The following is a 26,623-nucleotide window of genomic DNA, read 5'->3' on the forward strand; positions in this document are numbered from 1 at the left end:
CTGCGAGACCAATTTGTTTATATTTAATTTATGAGTACGATAAACTGAGCTCGAGAGCATTCGTAAAAATATATCTAATTTTGTTGTAACAATGAAGCGGCTGCGATCTTAGGTGTCAGCTACTTGCTGTTCAAGCAGCGCGGCGACCACGGAGATTACGGCCGCAATAAAAGCCACCACTGTCGCGTGCCCCATTGTACTGTTTGAATTGTTTGTTCTTAAACGAAGAATTAAACCCACAGAACTGAGGCAATAAATAAAAAAGAGCACCACAACGGTCCATTGTAACGTTGTAGCGCCCACAATATCAGTTACAAAAGCGAAAGTACCACTTCATTATCATCATCATCAGTTTCCATGTGAGACGTCGCTGCAGTCCAGCAGTAGTCACAGCTTCCGGCTTCCGGTCGCCATTTACGTTTTGTATGCGTGTGTAGGTGGTATCCGACGATCGTGTGATAACCGTGCGGCGCGTTCGTTGTTTGTGTGTTCTCGCCAAGTCTAGTAATGCCCTAAAGGTATGGTAGCCACCATAGTACAGGCAGTGCCAACGATGTGCTTCAAGGTGCTTACAATGCTGCGTAAAAGTTACTCAGAGGCTGACGACGGCAACCCAGCGATGCTGCCAACCGAGGCGGAAGAACTTTTGACAGTGCGCCGGAGGATGTGGCTTCAAATCCAGTAGAATAAATAGTGGTTTTCTGGGCCTTAATAAAACTGCTGCTTACAGATATTCAGTGCCGTGCGTGACTACGCATTTCGCAATCAATGTACTCTGCGTGGGTCATTGTGTTTTATCATGTCGACTGAGTTAAAAATAGATGCGTCTTATACAAAGGTGCGTCTTATATATCATTTTTTCTTTCGAAAGTCGTAAAAAGTAGGGGGTGCGTCTTATACAAAGGTGCGACTTATACACCGGAAAATACGGTATATGGTTATATGTTTTTGCTGTTGTGGTGGTAACAGTTTTGAAGATTTACTAATAAATGGTTTTTTTAGCCTCGTTTCTTTGGAGTAGACAGCAAACCCCAACAAATTCAATGGTATCCGGTGATACAATGAAGAATGGGAGGAAACATTGGCCAGGCAGTGCTGATTCACCTCGCCAACTAGCTTCTCCCTATTCTACCAATGTGGTTCCGACTGTGCTTCTGTAGTGAGCGGTCTAGAAGGCAGCATCCAAGTGGAGGAGAGAGCACTCACCAAACTTTGTTGGGAAGAGAGACTCGTCGTTGACGGTCTTCTGGGTGAAGGTCATTACATAGTCTATGTACTGGGGGGCCGCCACCTTGCACTTCTTCCCTTTCTCATCAAACCACAGGTACTGCCTGCACAGGCAAGACATCGAATAGGCATGATGCACACACCTCAACTTCATTCTCACAGACAGATCCACACTACAAGTTGGAGTAAACTAGTACAGAGTTTCTAATCTATGCCTCCATCATTTACGTGTGCAATATTCGAATAATTTATCCCTAACTCCTTCTAGGTGAGTGTGAACACAGCACACCTCTGTGTAATATGAGGCAAACACATATTCTAGTTTCCCTTCTGCTGCCTGCATTCCTATTAAAACTGGTGATAAGGGGCAGGCATAAAACAATGGGAAAGATACAAGTGAGTTGCGCTTCAATGCAATCTCAGCAGCTGCAGCTAAATCGAAGACCACAACTTTCATTCTAAAAACAATGCTCAACTAAACAGGACACACTTATGCAGCTAGTATCATGTTTTAGAGAAGACTGGTAGCCATGTTGAGCTTGCTCTGAATTGTTACACTTCCCAGTAACACAGAAGCAGTGTATGAGGCTAGTGTTTCATGAAAGTTAGCCCCAATGCCCACTGTTCATGTATTGTGACTAGTGTTTGTATCTGGACTTGCATCTGGTGGCATATTGACGAGATAATCACCAAACCCAACATCTAGGCCTGGCATGAAGTGTAGACAGCAACGGCAGAGGAGGCTAGTAAAGAGCAAAAGTTAAGGCTCAGCCGTCCAAATTTTTAACTAGCCTGCACAAGCAGCAACTTTTCTGTGCATCAGCACCATGTGATGGTGTCAAGCGTCAAATGTGGCGAGGCTAAGCATATGCCCACAAAGCACGCTCAGCTGGGCTCATCGCCTACTAGGGGGTTCCTTCTTAACGACGTTACTCATGGTCAGCGCACTTCACACAAACAGGCACCACGAGAAGGCGTAAGGTTTGGCTCGTATTTTATGTTCCGAAGAGGAACGTTGCAGCAAGCAATCGAGAAAATAAAACTTCAAAATACGCCACACACCCCCCAGCTCACACGATGAGCTGAAAAACATGGTTCGTCTCGAGTGCACTGCTATAGGGCGACGTCCTCAAGAAGGAACAGCCTAGTAGACGATGGACCCAGCTGAGTGCGCTTTGTGGGCATGCGCTTATCCTTGCCCTGAATAGGATTGAGAATTGGCAAGTTGGTAAGAATTCATAGCGGGTATAAGCAAAACAGCGCAAAATAAACGATGACTACGAAACAGTGGACACAACACAAGCACTGAATTTCAACTCAAAACATTGTTGACAGAACACCTTAAAATACTATTATCTGCGCACTGCTCTTACAAGGCACACACACACACAAAACACACAAGAACTTATGACGACCACTCTTGCTTAGAGGAAGGAAACTGATCTTAACGCAAGGCTGTCAACGGTTACAGTAGCCTGAAAAAGGAAATTTCCTTATCCTGGAGGGCGACTGAGAGCTGACTGATGCAGTTACGACCTGCATTCTGAATTCTGTAGGCCTAAAAACTTTCACGCATCAACTTGTTGTGGCGGCGGGAAAGGTCGTGGTAGCCAAAAATTCCATGGGTGCACAGTGGAATTTTCTCGGACAAAGATTCCTTTCTGCCACCACAACCGACGTGTGAAATCTTAATGTGTGAACACCTTAATGGGCCCCAAACCACCCAGAGGTTGAAATTTAGTTGCGGTGTTGCAGTTGTGCACGAGTCTACAATGAACGGGTAGCCGTAGGAACTTTTCGAAACGGTGCCGTAATAGCGGAGTTACACGCGTTTGATGATACAAATGACGCCCTCGCTCGTTTCACTCTTCCCCTCATTCGTCAGCTCGTCTCTCTTCCTGGCCGAATGCTCCTTCTCACCGTGCGAGGAGGAAGAGCAACAAGCGCGTGTACCTGCGAGCGGACAAACACGTGTTGTAGACGACGAGCAGACGACATGTTGGCGTCACGGAGAACGTTGAGGGGATGAGGAATGCCGAAAGGCACTGAGAAGAGAAGGCAGTGTTTCTTGGAATTTGTGGGGTGCCCGCAAGTCGTAGCGCTGCCGCGTTCGGCATTGTTGATCGTGACGTCATTCTGAACTTGATGCATTCATTTATTTGAAATGTTAAAAAATTATTGGAGGTGGTTTAGGGGCCCCTTAAGGCACCTTTTTGGTGCCTTAAGAAGTTCTTTCAACAAAATTTTCAGTTGAAAGTCAGCGCTCGTGTTGTGTCCACCTCTTTCAGTCCTCATTTGTTCTGTGCTGTTTTGTTTATACCTACTATCCTCACCCTTTGAGCAACTTGGCTCCGTTATATGGCGCTGACGCACATCGAAGTTGTTGCTTGCACACGCTTGTTAAAGATTTGGACAGCTGTGCTGGTGCAGGTTGCTAGATCACATGCAGACTGCCACTTGTCATAACATTACGAAAGGATTTCCTTTTTTCTACAGGTGAAAGTTCCCTATATAAAATGTCTCTCATGCGTTAAACTGCAGAAAATTTCCACAGTAATTGCTCTAGATGCCTAGCACCTCGAAAGGCCTCTAGTTTGCTTCTTGCTGGGTGTCATTTATAAGTGTTTTTTTTTTACTCAGTACAGCAAAGTCGATCAATTAATTGTCTATTTATTTTATTTATTTATTTATTTTATTGATACTGTAAGCCTTAACAGGCTCTTACAGGAGTGGGAAAAAATGATAGATTGACATCTTCACATTTTAGACCACAGAACAAAAAATATTAAACAAAATAAAAAAGGAAAAAAAAATAAAAAAAGAACAGTACAGACTACTCTAAACAGTTACAGATTGCAACTATACATCTGGTCGAAGAACCAAGAAATAAAAGAGAATAAAAACATGATAGGCTAACAGGGAAGAGTACATATTACACACAGGTCTGAGAATTGAAACACTGAGTGGCATACGAATCAAAAATGGACATTCCATGAAAAGTTGCCCCATTATTCTACAACGCAGCAACTTACTGATCCCAAAACTTTTCAAGATTGGTAGTGAATGATTCGAGAGATTCTGAGGACACTATATCACGTGGCAGGTTATTCTATATTTCTATGACTGACGGAAAGGAGGAATACTTAAATGAATTGCAACGGGAGATGAAAGGCCTGATACTCTTGTCGTGGTTTGTTCTGGCGGAGCGCTAATATGGTTGTTTCAAGTACTCGAGTTTGTTGATGTTAATGTTGTCATGATAAAGCAGATAAAGAAATTTTAATGCAGCTACGCGTCGCCGGATCGCCAGTGTTTGAATGCTTGCCCTATTGCGTAGCGCGGTTATGCTGACATCTCGAGAATACTGAGAATACACAAATCGGAGCGCTTTATTTTGAATTCCCTCCAGCTGGATAAGAAGGTAAGTTTGGTGCGGATTCCATATTACACTGCCGTATTCGAGGATTGGTCGTACAAGGCATTTCTAACTCGTTAGTCTAACTTTGGAAGGGGCTAGAGCGAGTTTCCTGCGAAGATATCCCAGCTGTCTGTACGCTTTTGTGCATGTCTAATTAATGTGAACATCCCATTTTAATGTGTTTGTGATGGTAACGGCCAAATATTTCACCAAAGCGGCCTCTGCTACGTGTAGTCCCATTAAATGATACGCAAATTTTAAGGGTGCTCTCTTTCGGGTTATATGCATGTACGAGGTTTTTCCTACGTTTATTTCCATTCCCCATTCTTCACACCACCTTGAAATGTTAGTTAGGGAGGTATTAAGCCGTAACTGATCGTCGATCGTTCGTACAGTGGTATAAATGACACAGTCGTCAGCAAACAGTCCAACTGTTATGCCAGGTTCGACATGACAATGAATGTCATTAACGAAAATTAGAAAAAAAATCGGGCCCGGCACAGACCCTTGTGGGACACCCGAGTAAACGTCTAACTCTTCAGATTCAGCGTCGTTTACTTTAACGTGCTGACTGCGGTTTGAGAGGTAGGCGGCTATCCAGTGTACTATATTGGTTTCAATCCCGATAATCTTCAGCTTGTCAATCAGTTTTTGATGGGGCACCTTATCAAATGCTTTGGAGAAATCTATGAATATTGCGTCATATTGAAGTCTTGAGTTAATTACGGTAGCAAAGTCATGTGCTATTTCAAGAAGTTGAGTTATGGTAGAGAGCCCTTTCGGAAAGCCGTGTTGTTTGGAGTAAAGTAGGTTGTTATCTTCTAAGTAGTTGGTGATTGCCTTGTTGATTATATGCTCCATTAGTTTGCAACAAGAACAGGGGCGTAGCCAAGGGGGAGGTTGGGGGGGGGGGGTCAAACCCCCCCCGAAATTTTTCAGTTTTGCTTGCGTATATAGGCACGCACACATACAAACGCACGCACGAACATACATAAAGTATGGTTGAACCCCCCCCCCCCCCGAAAAAAATTTCTGGCTACGCCCCTGAACAAGAACTAGTCAGTGAAATCGGCCTGTAATTGGTCAAAAGTAACTTGCCACCCCCTTTATGAACTAGGAATGACCCTGGCACGAAGCCAGTCCGTCGGCAGAGTGGCTGTTTGCAGCGATGATACGCAAATTGCATGTAGAAAGGGAGTTACTCCCTCTAGAAACAGTTCTGCCATTTATGTAGTCTTTATGACATGCAACAATAACTTGCAACACCTTTAGTAGTCTTTTGGCCATGCAAGAATCATTACCAACTGGCTTGCTTGCATTTGCTTTCTTGAAAACTTGGCACTCGCCACTTTCCCATCGAAATGCAATGTCACACTGATGGAGCGAACCCAACCCTGTTTACACAGCGCTACCATCCAATAACGGCGAGCAACCAAAAACTAGTAAGCAACCAAAATTGGCCAAGGTCAGAGCAGCAAAAAAAAATAAAGTTACAGCTCTGACAGCATGGTGACGCAAACTGCCGAGTGCGGACTTCACAAAACAATTACAGGGACCAAAAGCAATAACAATGCTGAGAAGTGTGACACATAGCGTGTTGTCAAGCATAGCGTAGGGGAATACAAAAGCCTCTCGGAAGATTTCCATGCACTGTAAACACACTGACACACTGAACAGAACTCATTAGACTGTCAATGGCACATAACACACACTGCTATAGACAAGATGAGAAACAAGGCACAATTGTTTCCTGCAGTGAAAGGTGACATTGAGTGGGAAAACAAAAGCAAGCTCTCTTCTGTGATTGCATCGACTTATTGTCTTCCGCACTACTCACCTGTCTTTATAAATAAACAGAGCACCCCCTCAGTAACTATATATTTAAAGCACACTGTGCGCTTTATGCCCTATGGTGGAGTTATCGTGCATGACAAATTATAATGAGAAGGTGATAGATCAATTGAAACGTTCTATTGAACTTCTTAATTTTTGCAGCTGGTCGCGTGGCTCTAGTTTGTTGCCTCCATCAAGTGAAAGCGACAGCAGAACTTTCATAAGCCATGCACTGCCTTGAGACTGGTGCAAAATGTGAAAAAAACTTGGTCACAGACGTGCAATAGACATCTCACAAAACACAACCTTCAAAAGAATCTAAGAATATAAACATGGCGTAGGTACAGCTAAGCTTCCTATGCAAATATACACTACTAATGAAATGATTTCTAATGTTACCACACTTTATCAGCTATCTGGTGATAATTTCTCACAAGCAGTGTACCTATCAGGTAACTAAAGTATAAGTACAGTCGGCAGCTAGTTTATGAGGCATGAGTTTCATGCAAAAGCTTTCTGCTACAGACAGTAAAATAGCACAGCACTGTGCCAGTAGCATTTTTCAGAAAAGTCCAGGAATTCCATGATGCAAGTACAGGAAGTCAGGATATTACCAAAAGTTCTGAAACAGAATTATGAGAAATGCTTCAGAGAGTAATTCTTAACTGCATATACCAAATGCTCTTCATGGTGAAAAGCCCAACTTGCTTTCAAAAGTCACCAGTTGCAAATAGCACAGTTTGGCCACACCAGCTGGATTACTAAAAGGAGATTAACATCATCTGCACAACATATTACAGTATGATATCAGCTAATAAACAAAAGTTTCAATTATTAGCTTCATAATCATTCATTTAGCTTTAGCAGATATGCCTAGCACAAGTATTAAAAAAATGTCCTTAAATCAGCGGCAAGGCATCATTACAACCAGTACGCGACTTTAGACAAGACACTCAAGAAGACGAAGAAAGACATCATGTGTCTCCAGTATTACGCTGGTCCTTATGATGCAGCAGCCCACTTAGAAGAACACATTTAAAGCCATACTTTACTGATATAATGGCAAAATAAACTAATGTTAACAAATCAGCACTTCATTATGGAGCAATGCTGATAAGCATTAACCTAATCCATGTTCTGTATTAACAAATTCCATGCATTAAGACCTTACAGTGCACAACCAAGATTTCGTGCGTGTCTGGGGAATAACCTTTCAACAGACCAGGAGCTACCGACGAGAGCTGCATCTATGACATGCAGTTGAAACATGATCACACCAAGGGTCCGCATCACACCACCTCTTGAAACGTTATGACACCGAGGGTCCACATCAACGCCATCTGTTGAGAAGTTATGAGACAAATGACCATGGCCTCCGCAATTAACACCGACAACACGCTGTTGCTACATGTGCCATTCGGTGCGTCTCCAAGAGGAGAACTGTAATTTTGTCAACGCCTTAACATACCGCGAGGTGGTGACCTTAGCCCAAGCCTCACTCATAGCATCCAGCCATATTAAAGAGAGCTCTGCGATGCTCAGTCTGCCTTGACTGGCTGTAACACCACGTTGCCCGCTTACACTCGCCCTGTCGGATACCACGGGCGGGTGAGAGGGGAAACAACGCGCGTTTCCCTTTGCCCCGACCATGGTGCCATTTTTTTTTTTGTTAACTCTAACATGCCGTGGGATGGCGACCTTAGCCCAAGTTCCGCGTCCAATCAGCGACGCTCTTCTGGCTGTCACACTGCTTTATCCAATTATGCTCCACCCATGCAAATGGACTGGTCTGAGCAAAGGCACATTGCCAGAACTAATCGCGGAGGCCACGCAATGGATTCACATTGCAACACCAGTTGAAACGTTACTGCACCAAAGAAGCATTGCACCAAAGAAGCATACCTATTCCCTGGGCCGGTCATGTCGGGGCAGCCGGACATGGTGCAAAACTCGGACACCGTCCCATACAGGAGGTTGATGTGGTCAAAGAACGCCAGTGCTGCACGTGAAAGATGTGATGTAAGCTAAACTGATGGAAAACATCTTTTGCAAACTACATTTCTCGACACTGGACTAGCTACTAAAACTCTTAACTGAATTCCTGAGAAAATAATGGCAAGAATGTCCAGAAAACACATGTAGAATACAACACAGTACAGTAAATAATTACAGCAATGATCTAACTTTGAAAAGTATTCGCATAATAAATGTTGAAAATTGCTTATTAGCAATGCTCATAATAAGAGTTTGTTCATGCATACAACTTCACTTAGCTCGTTAATATTGATGCTATAGTTCAATTACATCAATGGAATTCAAGAACGTTTCATCACCTATGGAACTTTGCGCATCCAGATAATTCACAAAAGTTATGTTCTGTCAAGCAATAATGCACTTGTACTGGGGAAAACCATTGTCAGCAGTGATTACATAAATGCGGTGAAAGAGGAACATGCCAGCAGACTCGTGTCCTGCAAGAGTTTAGTATCTGCCGAGAGGGACCATTTCAAGTTGTCCTTCATTAAAACTGTTAAGTTGACTTCATTAAAAGAACTTATTGCCTTACGAATTCACTGCCGCAAAAAATATTTAAAATCCCTCAAGTACAAGTGGAGTTACAGGGGTTTGTATCATGCTTCAAGCGCTTTCCCTCTCCTTTCGTACCAGTGAGCACACTGAAAGCTACGCAGGGTGGGGGGGTGGGGGGGATGACAAGGGGGCAGGAAGATGCATCCACTCATCAGCATGTGTCACAACCTTGAGCACTTTATTGTCTTTTTTTTTTCTTTGAATGCGCGGCTTACTTTCAATGTGATTGTGAGAGCAGGCACATGGTGGCATCTCGCAGCGGGCCCCAGTAACTATGCAGCTCACAATGCTCAAGTCAACCAAATGGCCATGGACATTCGGTTCGTGGCGCGGTCATTTGGGTTTATGGCATTATTTGTCGAGAGAAGAGGGAAAGATTTCTAGCTGACTTTGAGAATTCATTGTAAGTTCCAGGCCGCGTGCTGCGCTATAATGTTTGGCTCGCGTGTTCTCAGGAGCCTCGACTACCGATCGGCAATGTTTTCTGACCATGCTGAAGAAGTGCTGCAGGGGCGCTCTAATGACACACAGGAAATCCCTAGCATGCCACTGCACACATCTACATGGCAACTGCATGAAACAACCTATTTTTTTACTGTGCCTGAAAATTCAGGTGCATATGGGCACCTCCACGTACACCATACAACCAACGCGCGCAAGGATGTATTTGTCATTCTTATTCAGTGTCTTAAATGGTGCCCGATATGATGTATTCAGTACCAACTTGCTCACTTTTCTATCCAAATACTAATGTCTGAAATTTCTAACACTTATACCTTTGCCAATTGATTTTTTTTACTTTATGACACGATCACATGAGCAGAACAGCTATGTTTGTATCGCAGCATGGACCAGTGCATTTGCACGCAAATCCGCTTTCAGCCGTAGCGGTTCCCAAAAGTTAGCTTAGCTGCAAGGCAGGGGTGTTAACGTGGTCAAGCATGCACAAGCAACGTATCGCTGCAGAGCATACCACGAATGAAAAGGAGTCACAGTCATAGTGACGGAGTGTACGTTCCTTAATTCATCCGAGCATTTGCGAAATAAGAAGGCACACATTTGTTTTTGAACGATTTAACATTCCCTAGCGGTATGAAAAATCTGAATTATAAAAATGCTATGACTGTCAATCCTCTGTCGTCTTCGTAAACGAACTCTATGCCGAGGCGGAAAACTTTGCCACACCTAAAGTTACACTGAAGTGAGCAAATAACAAAAATTCGTTAACCTTTTAATTATTAACTAGAGTGCAGTTGTTTACATGGAAAAGTTGTAGGACGTGACAATTTATGGCGTATCCATTTCTTTTAAAATGTCAAGAAACACACGTAGTTTGGGATATTAACCATCGAAATTGAGGGCCCTAATCTAATCTAGGCAATCCCGAAACTGAGCGCTCCGGGCACACAGGAAATGAGCCATCTGGGTTACGTCAGCCCGGAAAGCTCACGTGATGAGCTTTGAAAAAAGGCGCATCCCAGCAGAATTTGGTCAGGAAAAAGGGGCAAGCTATCCCAAATATCCAACTGTGTCTGTTATTCTTTGCGTTTAATGTGCAGTGCTTATCTGATTTTTTTTTTGTGCTGTACCCAAGAAAACTGAAATTTCCACCTTTGAATGTAGAGCGTGAAACAGGTGGCAGCCACTGCAGCGCTACTTCTCGCAGACAAGCAAAAGAGTTCGTTGCATTTCATTTTGAGTTTAACAAAGGAACGGATAAGCACTACATACTAAACACAAATAATAAGCAGTCCAATGGGGTATTTGGGGCAACTTGAAATTTTTCCTGAACAAATTCTGCTCCGAAGCGCCTTTTTTTCAAAGTTCGTCACGTGAGCTTTCTGGTCTGACATAAGCCAGACAGCGCATTTCCTGCGCACCTCAAGCGCTCAGTTTCGGTATCGCCTGGATTGGGGATCTCAATTTCGATGATTAATATCTCAAACTATGTGTTTTTCGAGATTTTTTAAAAGATGGGTATACCATAAATCGTCACGTTTTACAACTTTTCAATATAAACAACTGCCCTCAAGTTAATAATTAAATAGTTAATTAATGAGTTTTTGTTAATTTCTCATTTCAGTGTAACTTTAGGTGTGGCAAAGTTTTTCTGCCTCGGCAGAGAGTTCATTTGCGAAGACGAAAGAGACCTGACAGTCCATAGCATTTTCATTAAAAAATTGCATTGTGTAAAAAGAAACTTGGAGGACGCTTGAGCTTCACCTTCAAGAGCAGAAAGCGATAGCGCAATCGCGCCCCGTGCGCATCGCCTTCTCAACTGCTAGCCTGCCTTAAGTTCTCGGTGCATGCCTCAACCGTGCTGCAAGGAAACGAACGTCTGTGCGCGTAACATTGGCAGTTTCAAACTATCCTAGAATGCCTACTGCAAGTACAGTTGCACAGTGTCCACTACGCCATAATTCTTCCTTTTATGGATCAGCGAAGGGCCCACTACGCTTCCGTAAGGCAACACGGCATTGTAATGGGTGGGCCTTTAAAACACTCACTCGTTGCGCGATTCAGTTGTTTTGACGGCTGGCGTAATTCTACGCTTCTGCCACCCAATATTACGTGCGTTAAGGAGACTCCTTCCACTACATGACATTCATATAGTGTTTCTTTCTACAGTAGTTTCAAGCAATAGCGTAGCTCTGTGAATGCCTGCTTGCGGTGCAGACGTTCTGGGTTCGATTCTCACTCGAACTAAAGTTTTTTTATTATTTATTTTATTGGCATCTTTCTCGATTTTTCCAGTCACGGACAAGATGATTTTTTGCTCACAACCAACGACACCAACGCTGACACCGGAATTTCTGTGAAACGAGCTCTTTAACGCCATCGCGTTGAAACACCATGTATACTGTCCTCCTACTCATCACATCAGTGCTGGGCAGTAACAAAGGTACATGTATCTTAGATACTATCTTAGATACACTTTTGGTATCTTGTATCTGTATCGCGATACGTCCCTCAAGATGAGTATCTGTATTTGTATTTCCGATACGTTCAATAATGTATCGTGTATCTTAAGATACAAGATACTCCTATAGGAACACCATCGTACGAAACAATAATCACTGGCTCAATTCCGCTTCTCAAGTTGGTACTGGTGCCACTAAACCGCGTGAATAAAACTAAGGGCAATGACATAATTCTATCTTTCTGGCAGAGTCCACCAGTGAGGGCAGGCGATGAGGCGTGCGCGTCTGTTTTGGTTGAGCAGAGTAACATGACAGCGCTCGCGCAGTCTCGACAGAACAAGAGCGCGAACGTCTTTGCCTACCTCACGCCCTCGATTTTTCCCCGATCTTTTTTTCTTTTTACTTGTGCCAGTGCCAGTGCCATGACACTTACCCTGATCCACTGTACACTGATCCACTGATCCAGCGCCGCATATCACAACGCATGCGGTGATTATCGCACATATTCTGATGCCATTGTCCTGCGTGGTGCTTCGTTACGAAATCTGAAGCATAAGGTTGCTTTGCATCTCGTGACGTTTACACACCAGCGACTTGAAGGGTTTGGTGGATGTAACTTACTTACATGCGATTGACTTATGTGCAAATAGAATCCTAACTATAGCACCACTAAGTACCGATGCTAGATCTAATAGAGCAAGCGTTTGCCTAACAGAAAATATCTTCATGCACCACAACTTTTTCTTCCTGCTGTCCATCGAGTCACGGCCGCGGCGGTCGCATTTTCGATGAGGGCGAAAATACTTCAGGCCCGTGTACTTCGATTTAGGTGCACGTTAAAGAACCCCAGGTGGCCGAAATTTCCGAAGCCCTCCACAACGGCGTCCTTCATAATCGCATCGTGGTTTTGGGACGTTAAACCCTAACAATTATTATTATTATCTTCCTGCTATCTTTCTTTTATGCGTAGATTTTTTATGGCGTAGATTTATTATGGCGTAGATTTTTTAAAATAATAATTTGATTGTTAGCATAAGTGCTTTCTTAGTTGCCCTTCTCTTGCATCCCGTACATTACCTAGGGCTCTGAACTGTTTTTTTTTTTTTTTTCGGTCTGGTCACAGCAATATATGTCTCTTGTAACGTGTTGCCAAAATAAGCTCTCTGCTTTATTCTTACTTTTAACTGTCTGCTTTATTTCTGCTACCGTTTGAGTTTACTGTCTGCCAAGGCGATCTTGAAAATAAATATGTAATTATGTGGGCGCGCACTGAGTATACAGTACCTGCTTACTGCTTAGTAAAACGGCCAAATTGAGTTTGCACTATAATAATGGAAATATCAGGACCCATCTTAAAGTTGTTAGGAAGGGGATTTGAGAAAAATTGCTAAACTAAATTATCCATTTTTCTCGTGAGCCTCCCAACGAGCCGTTTCAGTGAATTTTGCAAAGGCACTAAGTCTTTTTATTGTCTTACATTCAGAAGGAAGTTGACGATACTTCATGCTTAATTGTCATAGCTATTAGGGGTGCCGCCCGTATCGTGTTTCAATACTTATTCACGATGAATGTTTGATACAGAGCGGCTTTTCTATTTTATTGACGTATATTTGTTTTTCTTTTTGAGGCCTCTCAAATTTTTTTTTTACAATTACTAATCGCCAGGTAATCGGAGCTGTAGCTGGCAATAGCGTGAATAGCAAAGGCGTCCTGCGACGTTTTGTGCAAGTACACTGCCACGCACTCTTATTTCTTTATTTTGGTATCATTGGGTCTAAACCACAAAATAAATATTAGCAGCGCTCGGCTCAACCCTCGCCGCGATGTTTCGAAACCTTTGCGATTGTTTGAGATTTTTCCATTAAGATTACGCGCGAATCCCAGCCGCGGCGGCCATATTTCGATGGAGGCGAAATGCTAGAGACGGTGTACTTACGTTTAGGTGCACGATAAAGAACCCCAGGTGGTAGAAATTTCCGGAGGCCTCCACTACGGCGTCCATCATAATCATATCGTGGTTTTGTGATGCAAAACCGCAACAATTATTATTAAAATTATGCGCAGGGTACGAGCACTCTGGTTCATTGGTGAGCTTACGGAAGCACCAGCGGTAACGCTGGAAGGTTCGATCGCTGATGTATAAAAGACCACGCTTTTCACCGATGATCAGAATACCGAAGGCCCACTACTTTTATTGCCACGAGTTACTTAGTTTTCTGGGCACACGCTTGCCCAGTGCGCAGTCTCGTCTCTAACGGAGTGACTGCCGCCTTCTTCATCGTCACCACCACGTGAGAATACAATATGTATGAGGCATTTCTGGGGTGCACATGTTCTCTCATTGAAGAAAAATTGTTAAAAGATTGCACGTTAGTGAGTATATTCATAACGAACGCTTTACGCCAGCAGATAAGTAGAATATGAAAAGTCACTGCAGTTTTATGATCTCTACGTATACACGATGCGTCACAAAAAATGTCGCTAGCAGCGTCGTTGCTGCTGTACACCGTTGATTCGGTATTGCGTAAACGGTGTTTAATAGACAAGGTAAAACTCTACACCCATCAATTACAAAAATGACCAGCAAGAGCCGCTGTCAATGAAGAGCTGTCCTGTTAAGCAGCCAAAACAAACCCCAATAAGTTCTGTCAGAAGTCAACTGATGCACTTTGAGCAAGAAGGACAAAACTTTTGAGATACTAACAGACATTTCATTAAAATGAAACCAAATTGGTCACATTAAAGACATTTTCAAGCAAACCTTTTCATGCATAGGCGGTCGCTACTACGTTATGGGGGTCTATAATAACAAATTTGCGAATGTATCGAAGTATCTTAACCCCTTAAGTGCTTTATTTTTTTGAAAATTTCCCAACCAAAAGTGCCTATTTTTTTTGTTGCTGATTTCGAATCTGACTGTACTAAAAAGCAGCTTGTCGATGTTAAAAAAATATTTGTGCCACATACTTAGTCAAATCAAAACACGGAATAATGCAAAGGGGCCCGTTGCAGCTCCTGCACCAAAATCAAGTTTCCTTTCTCAATTTTTTCCCGTTTTCTCCTCGCTTCCGAGAGCAAACGAAGCACATTAGAAGAAACTGCTGAATATATTCCATAAGGTCATCTGGCAATGACAAGTTGAAAGTCTTGCCTGAAATGGCCAAGAATGGAAAGCAAAGAGGCTTCACAGGAGGATTGTCCGCATCAAGCAGGATTCACTGGCGAGCACTCGCGATGTTCTCTTCCGAGCTGTTTTCATCATCACCGGAGGAGATGCTCAATTCACCGCCTTCGCTGTCTTCACTTCTTGACACAAGATAAACATCTGTATCCGAATGATCATCACTCGAAGAAGATGATGAAAATGAGAAGCCTCTTTTTCGTGTTGACGAGCCAGTTATGCATGGGTGACCGCCACCGCAAGCCATCTTTTCATACAAAAACCGCGCTCTTTCCGCAGAAAAAAAATAAATTGTTGAGTAAATGCTGCCATCTGGTGGATTACACGCAATCCAAGCTGTAGAAGAGCGCCTCTTGTCCTAAACGCTAGAGGGGAGTACCTATTCCGCTAGGACGAGCTCTGCTCGTCCAAAGCAGTTTGGGGACAGTTTGGGCAGGACGAGCTCTGCTTGTCCAAAGCAGTTAAGGGGTTAAGATACAATTGGCAAGTATCGTATCAGATACAATTATCGCGGTAGTATCTTGTATCTGTATCTCCAGTACTTCTTGCCTGAGTATCTTGTATCGTATCGCGATACAATTTCAAAGTATCTTTGCCCAGCCCTGCATCACATGCTCAATTAAACTACTGTTTTTATTATGGCTTTCACATCCATAGCTGTTTGCCTAGGAATTAATGACCACTATTGAACACTTATTTATTGATGCTTTATTTAAGCTGTCTCCATTCAATTATTCTTTCCTGCTACTGTCATATTTACTATGTACAATACTGCAGATATAATAATGATGGATTCTCTATAGGCACTGCCTAAATGTTGCTATGTATTAAACCTGTCTGTTAATTGTGCCCTCACTTGTACTCTTTTTTTTTTTTCCTTAGAAGGTCATACCATTGGATAGCATTCTGTAAAACTTCACACGATTCATACTCCATTGAATACACGCAAAATCCTTCAAATGAAATCACTTGTGAAGGAACGAGGGAGACAACTCACTGTGCGATGCGAGCCACTCGTTGTAGTCGAGCCCTTCGGGCAGGTCGACCAGGTCTCGCAGCCGGGACTCAGGGATGGTGCACTCGAGCACCGTCGACTCCAGGTACATCTTGGGCTCCTCTTGGCCGCCGCCGCTGCTCGAAGATGCATCCTTGTCTTTCCGACGGGCTTTCCTGAGAGATTGAAAAGGATGCGTGTGAGAGAGATCGTACTACACAAACCTCGCCATAAGTGGCAAAGCTCACAGAACAGTGTGCCAATTTGCTAATAGGTACAGTCTAAAAGCACAGTTTCAAGACCGCGGCCATGCGTATGTGGCAAGAACCGTCGAAGCTTTAAAAACAATGGAAGGTCTGCTGTATTGGATACAGGTACAGAAGTGTAGCTTCTAGGTGAGTCAGTTTCCGCGTGGTGTTTCTAAAAAGACGACTGACTGCACGCCTCAGACGGCCACGCGAGCTTTTGAGGGCCGTCTAATGTAATGAAAACGAAAAGTCAAGCAATGACAAGCAGTCGCTCATTATTGTCATACGGGGTCTTTAAGCTGCGTTCGCGACATCACAGCGGTGAAAAAGAACTGATAAGGACGCGAAGAGCCACGCCATTAACATTCATCCAAGTAGCACAAGCCACGAAACCGGAATCACGCTCTCGCTACTATACTTGCCACTGCTGGAAAGCCGTCTCTCCCGCACACTGCCGCGCGCAGCCGGGAAGCCAACCCGGGAAGAGAGCGAGACGCGCGAAACCTCCGAGTCCGAACAGGCACAGCTTCATAGCTCGGTTGATTCTGGACTACGAAGACGACGATACTTCGTCGCTCAGAGAACGCGGTCGTTCGCACCGCGCGCGCAATCCGATATAAGCCTGGCCGGGTCGCTTGCCATCGAAAGAATAAGCAACAATTGCGCGCGTTTCAACGCGGAACAAGGCGCAGAGAAGCCGAACGACGCTGAAACAAGTTCCCCGCGATAACGGAACGAGAAGAGTGGACACAGAGGCGGGAGAGGAGGACTCTCAACGTAATCGCGCGCACCGAGAGATTGCACAATGATTGAGCGTCGCCGTCCGCGTAGGGGAGGACGCAGCAACGGGTGAGTCATTTTTGCCGTTTACGACTGTACACACGTAGTGTTTACGCACCACTTGAGGCATCGCGCAAGCGAGCAGCTGTCACAAAGCGCGCGCGCTCGTTCGCCGCACCAAAGCGTTGACAGACGCCCGCGCTCAACAAGCACTCGTTCCAACTCCGCCGGCGACAACAATCACGCGGGCGACCGACAATCGCGCGCGCCTGTCGGTCTCCGCTTGCGTCAACAGTTTGATCCAAACCGCGCTATCTAACCTAACGTAAGCGTACAAACGCGCAGCCGGAAAGGAACTAGCTGGACGGAGAACACATATGACGATCGCCGAGTCGTAACAGCCTCTTCCACAAATTATGCGCAGCGTGGTGCTTTTCAACGCGTGCAGCTGAAACATTAGCGTAATTGCTGCTATCGTATAATGCGGGTGTCTAGGTTAACTGAAGAGGCTCGTTCGTCACATTTCTGCAGATACCGTTTATTCCCTCACTCACTCACTCACTCACTCACTCACTCACTCACTCACTCACTCACTCACTCACTCACTCATTTTTTTTTTACCTTATATATGCGCCGACTCATGCTCACCACCGTTCACTTGCGTTCATAATCGCTTCCGTTCACGCAGAAAATAACCCCACCACTCAAGTATACCCACTCACTCGTCGACAGCAGCCACTCGCATCTCTCTCTATAAAAGACGTTCACACCTGTGCAAGAACACCCGTGTACTCTGATTTAGGTGCGCGGTTAAGAAACAAAAACAACAAGAAAAATTGGCGAAGCTTGCACTAGGCCGCGCAAGGCTTCAAAGAGCGAAACTGGACGATTCTGAAGACTTAATCTGGTTGCTTCTAGGTTGTTTCTAGGCCCTAGCTAGGTGATGCAGGTTGTTTCTAGGTTGCTTCTAGGTCGTTGCTAGGCTTTAGCTAGGTGATGATAGGTTGTTTCCACTTTGATTCTCAGCGCAGAGAGGTTCGAGTTAAAGCACGGACAACCAAAGACACGACACCGATGTCCAAACTGCGGAGACAGAACCTCGCGCTGAAACCAAGCGTTCGCACCTCTCATCTATCTACGGGCACGTCGTCGTAGGCGTAGGCTTTCCGTCGCTTCGCAGTCATTTGTTGAACTGTTGCCTTCTTCAATTTTAGATTTCTATGGCACATACCCGTTTATCGTGAAAGAGCTCACTCGGACTCGGACTGACCAAAATTTTCCTCAACCGGACTCACTCGGACTCAGACTCGCTGAGATTTTTCTCAGCCGGACTCCCTCGGACTCAAACTCACCTAAATATTACTCACTCGGACTCACGGCCCCCTCCCTTTTGAAACTCACGCCTTTGATCAATATATTTTGAGCTGACGGATGAACACTAGTGCTTTGAAGTATGTGCGAGCCGGCGGGAGTATAAACGTGAGCCCACACAAGGCTGATGGTAATGCTGAAGTTATGTAGATAGAACCACAGGTCGGCAAAAAAGTGCCGAGTTCACTGAGACTCACTCAAGAAATGTGTTGCGCTTGGTACTCAGTCGGACTCTGACTCGCCGAACTTTCCCTAAACCGAGCTCACTCGGACTCAGACTCACTAAAATATTTTCTCAACCGGACTCACTCAGACTCAAGCTCACCAAAATTATACTCACCCAGACCCACTCGGACCCAGGCTAACGATCCGATCCGAGTCTGAGTGAGTCGACTCGTGAGTGAGTTTGCCGATATGGTTCTAAGGGCAAAATATATTTCATCAGTGAGTCCGAGCGAGCTCCAAATTTTTTGCCGACCTATGATCATGATGAAGTGGTGAGTAGTGGGATGAGTCCAATTTATGTGGCACATACCCGCTTATATGATTATGATACATCTTTTGGTCCGCCGGACAAGGAACGATTTACTAAACATCTCCGCTGTTAAAAGAGCCGCGATGGTCAAAATTAATGCGCTACCGACGCACACTCTGTAGTTTACACGTACTCAGCCCCCCGTACACCCTTCGTCACTCACTCACAATGCGGAACGGAGTACGAGCCAGTGTGTACTGGTCTGCGAGCACCGAGAGCATGCTGGCCTATGTAGACCTTCCTCGATTGGTTGATGGAGGACGCAGACGTGCAAACGCCCGCTCCGCACGCTGGTTCAAGCTCTTACTATACCCTATTCTGTTATTTTATTCCCCTACTCATTTACTCGTACGTGTCCTCTCGCGCGGTGACGATGGTGATAAGCTGTGGATGAAAATCGGGTGGACGCAAAAAGGAGAAGAAGGAAACGATAAAGGGGGGAAATTAAAGGAGGGGGACTGCAGAAGACAGCGCCACCTTTGTATTCCTTACAATAACCACTCCGACATCCCACCTCTCCACCCACCTCCGCGCACTAAATGCGCACCGAGGGACGTTCGTGCCAGTTTTTCCTATTGTTCGCGAGGCATAGTCGAAAGTCCCGCCGAGCTATATATATTAAAACCAAATCCGCAAATGTGTCCCCCGAATCACAGTGGCCGAAAACGAACAACTGAACTGAGCAGAGCGCCGGACCGCACAATGCAAATAATCGCTCCACGCATCTGACCTACTTACGTCCATCTCAACGCGCACTTTCACTCTACTCTATTATAGGAGCGACAACTGCGCGGGGTCCGTCGTGTGACCGCGGACGCGCCAAGAACACTTATCGAGGTTCGCGCCCAAAGAACTGAACGCGAAGAAAAGTTCAGTCCCAACCTCCCATGGAAATCAAGCAAGAAACACTACGCGGAGCTGTGGCTATAGGCCGCGCCCTTTGCTCCGAGCGCGCGCACACCTATTGTGTGGCTGACGGGCAGGCGGACAGGGAAGGCGGGGAAAAAAAAGAAAAGTTAAACAAACAGCGGCCAATATTGGCGCCGCGATGGACGTCGAGGTGTGGCAAGCAGTGTTTTCCGTCCTTTTGTCCGTGCGCGCGCACGTATACGAGCCGCCAAAAATAGGAACGCGCAGGGAGACAACAAAGCGCGAGGACGAAGCGCGTGCGCTGTCACCACGGCCTCGGTCCTCCTCCAGTGCAGGCCGACACACCGTGACGACCTCAACGGCACGGCTGGGGCAGCAGAGTCAACAGCGACAGAGACAAGTGGTGGGATGGGGTAGTAGAGAGCGGCAGCCCGAAAAACTGGCGATGGGGTGAAGGAACTAGCTGCCTCACTTAGGAAACCTCGTCAACGCCCCAAGTGAAGCTTCCCGTACGTTTCTTTGGAGAGAAAAGAATTTAAAATTGTGGCGTTTTACGTGCATAAACCAGGATACTATCAAAAGTACGCCGAAGCGGGCGACTGCGGATTAGTGTCAAACAACTTTAACGTGCACCTGAACGTGGAAAGACGTCGCAGGTTCGATTCCTGGCCACGGAGGCTGCCTTTCGAAGGGGGACGAAATGCAGAACACCCGCGTTAGAGTGTGCTAGTACACTCTACCCGCGTCCTTAGATCTATAGGTGCCCGTTAAAGAACCCCGGGTGGTATAGAAATCAAACCGCAGTAATCATATCGTGGTTTTGGCATGCAAAACCACAGAAGCTATTAGTTATCCCACAGAAATGAGGCCGCCTCGTCCCGGAATCGAACCTGCGTCCCCGCGATCTCAGTTGCGCAACACCTCAGCCGCTAAGATCTGCAAGGCGGTTGTCTTATCGAGGAGTACAGTGTGTTTCGGAAGATAGTCGCGTGTATACTGTTAAACATTTGTTATGAACAATGTCCAATGCTTCGTTGTACGATTTTCTTCGGCCAGGCAGAGGATGCATGAAAGAGAAATGAAAAATGTCGTCCACCCGTTTGCAGCCCTGGATAGCAAACGCTTCGAATAAAGCTAGCTTCGTTTCTACGTGTGCGTACGTTTGCGCATCGTCTATGCGAGCCACTTGTTTAACACAGCGTAAACAACTACACTACCAACTGTTTGAACGACCTCTGCGACATCAGCGTTGTCATGAGTAAAGGGGCACGCGGCGCGCGCCGGACAGCGCAAGGCGTCGATGGTGTGCGGGGAATGGAAAAATACCCGATGGTGTGCACCCCCGCCACGTCGACGCAAGCCATTGGCCGGAGGAAGGCGCGTGCCACGCGACCCGAACTGAGGTGCGGAACCCGAGAGGATCAAGCAGTCATTGTTCGTTGGAGTCGTCAAGGAGCAAGGTGTTGCAAGCCAGCGTCGCACCCGCGACGAGTGCGGTAGGGCTCCGTTCTGGGGGCAGCAGCAAGAGAGGCTCGGGAAGGTGGCCGTCGACCTTGGTGTCATCCAAGTGAGGCTCCCCGGGCTTGCAGCAGCCCCGTCACAGCAGTTCGCAGGGCACCTACGGCACTCCCACAGCGCGGCAAGACGACAGCGACCCACGACAATCACGGAGAGCCACGTCGGCAGTTTGACCCGGTGGCACCAAGAGGATAGGCCGAGGGTTAGGCCTAACCGGACGAGACGACGTTCTCGAAGGAAGACCGACGGGTCAGCGACGAGGACGACTAGCGAGGCGGCAGCTTCGACGACGGCAACTCCCAGACGTCGAGGAGTAGCATCGACGGGACTCAGCGTCGACTTTGGCGCGGAAGCGAGGCGACGGACTCACGCGAAGTAAGACCGTTCCATTTGCGTCGCTAGACCAAGACGCCATAGTTGCCAGACTTTCGGGCCACTCAGGCCGAGTTTAGTTAGAAGTGTTTGTTGTATTCATTTGTACCGCGGGGCATTTTTTGAATATGTTACTTCTAGTTAATCTCTGGTGTTAACTTCTTGTTTGCCGTGTTGTTATATAAAGTGTGTTTGCCGTGACGCCACGGTCTCCCGCCTCACTCACTCTCCCAACTCCATCACACATTGCAAGCGCTCCCGAGATACGTGACATAATAAGTGGCGAGCCTTCCAGGATTTTCCAGCGTTGGGCCCAGTCACGTACCGTCGGGGGTTGCAAGGATGGATTGGGAGAAATTGGCGGCCGTGGCCAGAGACTGCGAAATGAATAAGGAGGAGACGATGAGGTTTTTCGAGAACGCTCAGAAAGAGCGCGAAAGAGAGTTCGAGCGTGAGAAGGAACGCGAGAAGGAGCGTGCGCGTGAGGCGCGGGAGCAGCATGAGCGTGAGGAGCAGCGCGCGCAGAAGGAGCATGAACGCGAGAAGGAAATCCTAGAACTGAAGTTGAAGTTAGCAGAGATGAACGCGTGTCCGCGCAGCGACCCTAGTCGCGCGAGTACCCCGACGACGGCGTTGGCCAACTCTACCCCCACGCCGAGACAAATTTGCCCAAGAAAGCTAATGGCACCCTTCGATGAGCGAAGGGACGATCTTGATGCATATTTGCATCGATTCGAAAGGATCGCTATTGGGCAAGGCTGGGAGAAGGGCGAGTGGGCAAACGCTCTGAGTTTGTGTCTCGTGGGAGAGGCCTTGAGTGTGTTTGGTCGCATGCCAGCCCAAGAGTCTCTAGACTATGACATAGTAAAGAAGACTTTATTGGAGAGGTTTAGGCTAACTGCCGAAGGTTTCCGGGACAAGTTCCGAACATGTAAGCCCGAGAATTCAGAAACGGGCAAGCAGTTTGCATGTCGCCTATCCAACTACTTCGATCGTTGGATAGAATTGTCCGAGACGGAAAAAACGTACGAAGGGGTGCGCGACAGGACGGTTGGCGAACAGTTCCTAAACCGGTGCAGCAGTCAATTGGCGGTATTTTTGAAAGAAAGGAACTTGCACACGGTGGAGGAGATGGCCAAGCAGGCTGATCAGTTCATGGAGGCACAAGGGTTAAGGAATTTGGAAAAAGACAAAGACAACAGTAAGGAAGAAGGGAGCAACAGTGAGGCCCCAATGGGTAAACAAAGGGCACAGCAGCGGTGTTTCTTGTGCGACAGAATAGGGCACATAGCCATGAACTGCCGCACAAGCACTAGTCGACAAGAATCCCACGTGATATGCCAATTGTGCCAGAAAAGGGGGCACAAAGCAAACGAGTGCAGGAATAGACCGTTGGAGCACACTGCATGTGCAGTAAGGTCAGAAGATAAGGAAGAGGTAGTCGGTGCTGTGATAGATAGGTCGGAAGGGGTTAATATGCCAGTGGTGGAAGGCAAAGTAAACGGCAAACGGGTAACGGTATTGAGGGACTCAGGAGCAGATACGGTGTTAGTGAGGAGAAGCCTGGTGAATGGACGAGATTTCACGGGGAGAGTAGGAACAGTGGTTTTTGCAGATGGGTCCAAGGTGAGACTACCAGAGGCCAAGATACGGCTGGAGACCCCTTACTTCGTAGGAGAAATTATGGCAAAGTGTATGGAGGATCCAATTTATGACGTGATCTTAGGAAATAGGCCAGGGGTACGAAGGGTGGACGACCCAGCGCAGCCAGGTGGCTATGTCAGGCCAAGAAAACAGTACAGGAGAAAAGAGAAGGCAAACAAAAGCCCTGAAAGCTCAGAGGCTAGAGCGAAAAATGTGGGTGGCGAAGGACAACGCGAGAGTAGATCGAGAATTTTGGAGCAGGTAGGGGTAACCTCAGAGGAGTTCTCGAAAGAACAAAGGGGTGACAGAACCCTGAGGCACGCGAGAGATAGGGTTGGCCGTAAACGTACAAGAGAAGGGTTTAGAGACGGAGTGTTTTACGAATCGATCAATGATTTGATTTTCCGGAGGTTCTGGAAAAGCGGAACACCCGTCACACAATTGATGGTGCCAACATGTTATAGGCAGGCAATCTTAGAATATTGCTACGCGAGTGGGTTCAGAGATGCAAAGAACCTGCGAAGAGAAGTGACGAGAGAGGCATTTTGGCCAGGGATATATCGAGATGTGAAGCAATTTGTGAAAAGTCGCCAATGAAGCTATTGGTTGTGTCATTGTGAAGTGTGGTACCTTGATATGGATTATAGGGTTTTGGACAATGAACATGTGGTGGGTAGAACCAAGGATAGTGGTGTTGTGAAGTGCAGACAAATTGTGAGTGAAAGCGTGCGACGATGTGGTGAAGGGAAAGTGAGCCTAAGCCAAGCAAGGAAAAAGCACGCATCACAAGCTACGGGACACCATCAGAAGAGCAGAGGGCCGCAACCCCAAGGAGGAGGATGAAAGCAGTTTTTTACGAAAAAACTCTTCAAAAGGGGGCCCAATGTCATGAGTAAAGGGGCACGCGGCGCGCGCCGGACAGCGCAAGGCGTCGATGGTGTGCGGGGAATGGAAAAATACCCGATGGTGTGCACCCCCGCCACGTCGACGCAAGCCATTGGCCGGAGGAAGGCGCGTGCCACGCGACCCGAACTGAGGTGCGGAACCCGAGAGGATCAAGCAGTCATTGTTCGTTGGAGTCGTCAAGGAGCAAGGTGTTGCAAGCCAGCGTCGCACCCGCGACGAGTGCGGTAGGGCTCCGTTCTGGGGGCAGCAGCAAGAGAGGCTCGGGAAGGTGGCCGTCGACCTTGGTGTCATCCAAGTGAGGCTCCCCGGGCTTGCAGCAGCCCCGTCACAGCAGTTCGCAGGGCACCTACGGCACTCCCACAGCGCGGCAAGACGACAGCGACCCACGACAATCACGGAGAGCCACGTCGGCAGTTTGACCCGGTGGCACCAAGAGGATAGGCCGAGGGTTAGGCCTAACCGGACGAGACGACGTTCTCGAAGGAAGACCGACGGGTCAGCGACGAGGACGACTAGCGAGGCGGCAGCTTCGACGACGGCGACTCCCAGACGTCGAGGAGTAGCATCGACGGGACTCAGCGTCGACTTTGGCGCGGAAGCGAGGCGACGGACTCACGCGAAGTAAGACCGTTCCATTTGCGTCGCTAGACCAAGACGCCATAGTTGCCAGACTTTCGGGCCACTCAGGCCGAGTTTAGTTAGAAGTGTTTGTTGTATTCATTTGTACCGCGGGGCATTTTTTGAATATGTTACTTCTAGTTAATCTCTGGTGTTAACTTCTTGTTTGCCGTGTTGTTATATAAAGTGTGTTTGCCGTGACGCCACGGTCTCCCGCCTCACTCACTCTCCCAACTCCATCACACATTGCAAGCGCTCCCGAGATACGTGACATAATAAGTGGCGAGCCTTCCAGGATTTTTCCAGCGTTGGGCCCAGTCACGTACCGTCGGGGGTTGCAAGGATGGATTGGGAGAAATTGGCGGCCGTGGCCAGAGACTGCGAAATGAATAAGGAGGAGACGATGAGGTTTTTCGAGAACGCTCAGAAAGAGCGCGAAAGAGAGTTCGAGCGTGAGAAGGAACGCGAGAAGGAGCGTGCGCGTGAGGCGCGGGAGCAGCATGAGCGTGAGGAGCAGCGCGCGCAGAAGGAGCATGAACGCGAGAAGGAAATCCTAGAACTGAAGTTGAAGTTAGCAGAGATGAACGCGTGTCCGCGCAGCGACCCTAGTCGCGCGAGTACCCCGACGACGGCGTTGGCCAACTCTACCCCCACGCCGAGACAAATTTGCCCAAGAAAGCTAATGGCACCCTTCGATGAGCGAAGGGACGATCTTGATGCATATTTGCATCGATTCGAAAGGATCGCTATTGGGCAAGGCTGGGAGAAGGGCGAGTGGGCAAACGCTCTGAGTTTGTGTCTCGTGGGAGAGGCCTTGAGTGTGTTTGGTCGCATGCCAGCCCAAGAGTCTCTAGACTATGACATAGTAAAGAAGACTTTATTGGAGAGGTTTAGGCTAACTGCCGAAGGTTTCCGGGACAAGTTCCGAACATGTAAGCCCGAGAATTCAGAAACGGGCAAGCAGTTTGCATGTCGCCTATCCAACTACTTCGATCGTTGGATAGAATTGTCCGAGACGGAAAAAACGTACGAAGGGGTGCGCGACAGGATGGTTGGCGAACAGTTCCTAAACCGGTGCAGCAGTCAATTGGCGGTATTTTTGAAAGAAAGGAACTTGCACACGGTGGAGGAGATGGCCAAGCAGGCTGATCAGTTCATGGAGGCACAAGGGTTAAGGAATTTGGAAAAAGACAAAGACAACAGTAAGGAAGAAGGGAGCAACAGTGAGGCCCCAATGGGTAAACAAAGGGCACAGCAGCGGTGTTTCTTGTGCGACAGAATAGGGCACATAGCCATGAACTGCCGCACAAGCACTAGTCGACAAGAATCCCACGTGATATGCCAATTGTGCCAGAAAAGGGGGCACAAAGCAAACGAGTGCAGGAATAGACCGTTGGAGCACACTGCATGTGCAGTAAGGTCAGAAGATAAGGAAGAGGTAGTCGGTGCTGTGATAGATAGGTCGGAAGGGGTTAATATGCCAGTGGTGGAAGGCAAAGTAAACGGCAAACGGGTAACGGTATTGAGGGACTCAGGAGCAGATACGGTGTTAGTGAGGAGAAGCCTGGTGAATGGACGAGATTTCACGGGGAGAGTAG

General features: G+C 46.9%; 1 protein-coding gene across 2 annotated transcripts in view; it reads right to left on the bottom strand.

The window, feature by feature from the left end:
• The window catches only part of LOC119383731 (MOB kinase activator-like 2), a 168,663-nt gene that overhangs the window by 13,254 nt on the left and 128,786 nt on the right, over positions 1 to 26,623 (bottom strand). For both annotated transcript variants that reach the window (XM_037652006.2, XM_037652005.2), the window contains exons 2-4: positions 16,167 to 16,339; positions 8,381 to 8,477; positions 1,207 to 1,331 (exon numbers count right to left, since the gene is read on the bottom strand). In XM_037652006.2, coding sequence (XP_037507934.1) covers positions 1,207 to 1,331; positions 8,381 to 8,477; positions 16,167 to 16,339 — 395 coding nt within the window. The remainder of the gene's footprint in view (positions 1 to 1,206; positions 1,332 to 8,380; positions 8,478 to 16,166; positions 16,340 to 26,623) is intronic.

Source organism: Rhipicephalus sanguineus, chromosome 2, assembly GCF_013339695.2.
Source record: "Rhipicephalus sanguineus isolate Rsan-2018 chromosome 2, BIME_Rsan_1.4, whole genome shotgun sequence".
In the NCBI taxonomy this organism is placed as follows: Eukaryota; Metazoa; Arthropoda; class Arachnida; order Ixodida; family Ixodidae; genus Rhipicephalus; species Rhipicephalus sanguineus.